Source organism: Vespa mandarinia, chromosome 6 (assembly GCF_050613455.1).
Source record: "Vespa mandarinia isolate Hongniang chromosome 6, ASM5061345v1, whole genome shotgun sequence".
NCBI lineage: Eukaryota > Metazoa > Arthropoda > Insecta > Hymenoptera > Vespidae > Vespa > Vespa mandarinia.
In genome coordinates, this window is record NC_140815.1 from 7,035,001 (window position 1) to 7,040,000 (window position 5,000).

At 31.8% G+C, this 5,000-nt stretch overlaps 1 protein-coding gene across 1 annotated transcript in view; it reads left to right on the forward strand.

Moving 5' to 3' along the window:
* The window catches only part of sns (sticks and stones), a 211,031-nt gene that overhangs the window by 101,763 nt on the left and 104,268 nt on the right, over nucleotides 1-5,000 (forward strand). Inside the window, exon 4 of the mRNA XM_085657915.1 lies at nucleotides 898-1,071. Coding sequence (XP_085514041.1) covers nucleotides 898-1,071 — 174 coding nt within the window. The remainder of the gene's footprint in view (nucleotides 1-897; nucleotides 1,072-5,000) is intronic.

The window sequence follows — 5,000 nt, forward strand, 5'->3', positions numbered from 1 at the left end:
AGAAAGAGAGATAGAGAGAGAGCGGGAGAGAGTGAGAGAGAGAGAAAGAAAGAGTTAGAAAGAGAGCAGGGGAGGTTCCTTTGGTGAAAGGGAGGAGGTGTTCGAAGGTGGTAGAGAGACGAGCGTAAATTTAATCGTTGCCGCTAGCGCATATTTCGTTCTCCTTTCCTTTTCATGTTAAAACGTCGGCAACTCATCGTCGGATGACTTCTTTGTTACGACGACGCGCAATCAGTTTGCGTTCGCATGAAAAGTCTCTCTCTCTCTCTCTCTCTCTCTCTCTCTCTCTCTTTCTCTCTCTCTCTCTCTCTCTCCGTCTCTGTCTCTGTCTCTGTCTATCTATCTATCTCTTTTTCTCTTTCTCTATCTCTATCTCTATCTCTCTATCTGTCTATCTTTCTTTCTCTTTTTCTCGTAACATTAAATTAATCTCTCTTTCTCCCTTTTTTTCTTTTCCCTCTCTTTTTCTCTCTTTCTCTTTCGCAAAAGGAAAATTATTTTCGGCGACAGATTAATACTTTACGAGTTTAACACCGTCAACCGTTATTTTTCATCGTTTGAATTGCGAAATTCATTTGTAAGACGTCAGAACAAAAAGAAAAAAAAAGAAAAAAAAAACGAGCCCCGAACAATTTTTCCTTTTAATCGTCGGTAATACGAATGATGATAAAAAGAAAGAGAGAATAAAAAAAAAAGAAAAAAAGAAGAAAAAGATAAGAAAAAGAAAGATAGAAAAGGATGAATCAAATGGATCGCGCGCATGAATGTACATACGTTGTATTTGTAAAAAGCGAAAAAAAAAGAAAAAAAAAAAAAAGAGAAAAAGAAATATGTGTATTATTTATACGAATTTGCATTTAATTTTTTTTTTCCTCTTCTTCTTTCACATTTACGCAGGTGGCCAGATCGTTGGTCATCCGAGATTAAGACTGATCGGCGATCAAAATGCAGGAGTTTATAATCTTCAAATTACCGATGCATCCTTAACCGACGATGGAGAATATCAGTGTCAGGTTGGACCACATATACGCGTCAAGCCGATCCGTGCGAACGCTCATCTCACCGTTATCTGTAAGTAATCTAATTAAATACATTGTCCATTTTCGATTGATCGTAATCTTTCTTTCCTCTCCCCCCTTTACCCTCTCTCTCACTCTGCATTTTTTTCTCTTTTCTTTCCTTTCCTTTTCTTTTTTTATCTTCTTCCTTCTACACTACTCGTCTTCCTTCCCACAAACTTATTCTCGTACATTCAATGTAAATTTTTTAAACGGAAGAGACGATCCAATTTCCATTGGTCGTATCTTTTTCTTTCTTAGCATTTTTTTTTTTTTTAAAGAAAAAAAAAAGAACAGCAAAAAGAAAAAAAAACGAACCAAAGTACTCCGTAAGAAATAGTCTATACGTGGGTTGGGCTCATTCAAAGATCCCATGTGCTTTACCGAGAGTTTTCCGTTCTTCTTCAACCAAAAAGAAAGAAAAAGAAGAAGAAGAAGAGGAGACGACGGACGGACGGACGGACGAACGGATCCCGTTTATTCCGAGCAACCGTATTCTCGTTCTTAATATTTCATCGGGAAACGACGCCGGCTTTGACCTCCTGGGCATCGTTTCATTCGAAATGCCACCGCATCGAAACGACCCAAAAGTAGTAGTCTGTCTGTCTCATGGCCTATGCGAAAAAAAAAAAAAAGAAATAAAATTCGAATCTACCATTTTATTTCTTTTTACTGTTGTATACAAGTGAAACGAGTGTACGATCTTTTTTCACATCCCCCTAACTTCCCTATTTTATATATATATATATATATATATATATATATATATATATATGTATGTATATATATAATACTTATTATAAGTGTATCCTTAATTTACCTGCATATCGTTTAAACACACACGGATATCTATCTCGTTTTAATTAAAACGCGAATACATTTCGAAGAGAAGGAGAATAAAAATAAGAGAAAAAAAGAAAAGAGAAAAGAAAAATAAAAACGAACGAGGTTACCTGAATGAAAAAGGAAGAGAAAAAAAGAACAAAAAAAAGAAAAAAAAAAAGAAAAAAGAAAAAAAAAAGAAAAAAAAGGAAAAGAGAGATCTAATATATGTGAATGTTCTTTTAAATGTAAATGCATGCTTTTCATTTTAATGCGACGAAAAATGGCGTAACGAGATATTTTCATAGGAAAAAAAAGAAAAAAAAAAAAAATAAATAAATAAAAGAACACAAAAAATCCTTAAGTTGCAATAATATCTACAAACTTAGAACGATATTACGTATCGTCGCTCGTTCTTATTTACATAAACATTATTTAAATATTTAATATTCGAATTAGCGATAAAAGTATTTTTCCTTTTTTCCTATGGCCATTTATCAAAAAAAAAAAAAAAAGAAAAAAATTGCTTTTAAAATGTTACGTTAACGTGCATACCGAAGGAAAATTATATATTTCGTATTTCGTATTTTCTATCAATTAAAAGTATTGATTTTCGGGTCGCGTGCCACCGCAGATGAACGTTAATTATGATAATCCTATAGATTGTTGTTCATCGGAGATACTGCGTTCACACGATATATACATATATATATATATATATATATATATATATATATATATATATATATACATAGGCTACGGTATGGTGAACGGCAGATAGGTGCACAACGGACAATAGAAATTTAGCGCGAATCTGTGATAATGGATGAAATTTAATCCAAGAGTAATGCTGGGATTAGCTTTTAAGAGTATACGGCTTATTCATAGGGATTTCTCGAGCTTGTGGTTAAATAACGAAATCACATTTCTATATTGTGGATCTACAAGGGTAGATCCTTTCAAATCCCAATAATCAAATAATTAATTCCAACTGGATTGATCGAATGATTCGAAGAAATAGAAAAAAAAAAGAAGAAAAAAAAAAAAGAACGAACAAACAAACAAAAAGATTATAAAGGAACATAATGAAGAAGGATAATTTAATCTGATGATTATTCTCGATTGAAAAGTAAAAAAAGAAAAAAGAAAAAAAAATTTTTTAAAGTAATAAAGTTCATCAAGTGATTTTAATAATTTCTTTCTTTTCTTTTTTTTTTTTTTTGCTTTTCTTCTTCTTCTTCTTCTTCTTCGTTATTTCAAGATCGTACAAAATTCAAGCCTACGGGTAAGAACTTTTTCTTTTTTCTTTTTCTTTTCTTCTTCTTTTGTCGCTTACAATCTAAAAGAAAAATGATAAGGATAAAGATTAACCTAGATAGTCCACGAAGACGTAAAAAGATAATCTAATTTATTCTTAATATCATCTATTAAATTACGACACGTTCTGTACAATATATTAATCAAAAATGTATATATAATCGTTTAATCATTTATAAGAAGAAAAAGTTCGATGCCATTTCGTATAATTAATATATTAATTAATGTATTCACCTATATATATATATATATATTTGAATCGTAAAAATAAAATTTCATAATTTCGAAAATTCCACGAAACGATTTCCTATTTGCCAATGATAAAAGAGAGAAAAAAAAAGAGAAAGAGAGAGAGAAAGAAAGAGAGAGAGAGAGAGAGAGAGAGAGAGAGAGAGAGAGAGAGAGAGAGAGAGAGAGAAAGAGAGAAAACGAGATTGTTAGAAAAATATATTAGAGAATATATTTTTTTCTCTATTTTGTTTGTTTATTTGTTTGTTCGTTCGTTCTTTTTTTTTTTTTTTTCTTTTTTTCTTTTTTAATGAAACCCGTCAATTTGTACGGTTATATCAGAATACGTAAAGTTACTACGTTAATAAACGTAGTCCTATGCATACTTTTATTTCACGGGCTGGCGTTCTTATACCGGCGACACTTCTTGATTCCACGGTCGTGCGTTTGCATCTCGTTATTATACGACTTTACATGTAAAGCAGGCACGTAGGTGGAGGAGAAGCTCTTTAGTAGGAGGATTAAACTTATACGAAGAGTCGACGAAATAAGAGTGCTTCTTTGCTTATTTAGCCCGGTATTGTACCTTATTGCAAGGAGTATCTCGAGGAGACATTTTATTTTTCTCTCTCTCTCTCTCTCTCTCTCTCTCTCTCTCCTTGTTTTCTTTTTTTCCTTTTTCTTTTTGTTTCGAGAAAAATTTAGTTTATTTTCCTCATCCGACCTAACTCTCGATAAAAACACAAAGGATGATTACCTTAGAAAAATGAGAGAGAGAGAGAGAGAGAGAGAGAGAGAGAGAGAGAGAGAGAGAGAGAAATAAAACGATAGAACGATAATTTAATCGAATATCTCATCGAAATAAAATCATAAATTCGTGAATACTTTTTATTCCACAGGATTAAGATTCCTACGTAACCAATTTCTTTTTTTCTTTTATTTTTTCTGTTTTCTTTTTCTTTTTTCTCTTTCCACAAGAAAATAGTTAAGAAGTCTACTCGACCGAGAAAAGAAGAAAGATTGATAAAGAAGGGGGAAAAGAAAGAAAATAGAAAGAAGAGAAAGAATTAAACAAAAAAAAGAAAAAAAAAAAAAAGAAAAAAAAACAAAAAAAAGAGAAACAAATTTCCTTCGTTATTCTTATTATCATTATCATCATCATCATTATCATCATCATCATCATCATTATTATTATTATTATTATTATTATTATTATTATTATTATTATTATTATTATTATTATTATAATTATCATTTTTCTTCTATCTTTCTCTTTTTCTTTTCCTTTCTTCTTTTTCACTTTTCGCATTCGGCGAAAATCTCAATGGCGGCGAATTGCGACGTAACGACGGATTTCATTCTGGCAAAGGCAGCTTGTCGTCTTTCAAGACTAGGAAGTACATCAGGATTGAGGATGACAGGTTAGCGCTTGTTCGCATATAAAACGAGCTAGTGAGAAAGAGAGAGAAAGAGAAAAGGAAAGAGATAGAGCTAGAAATAGAGAGAGAGAGAGTGAGAGAGAGAGAGAGAGAGAGAGAGAGAGAGAGAGAGAGAATAAAAAAGAAAAGGAAGAGA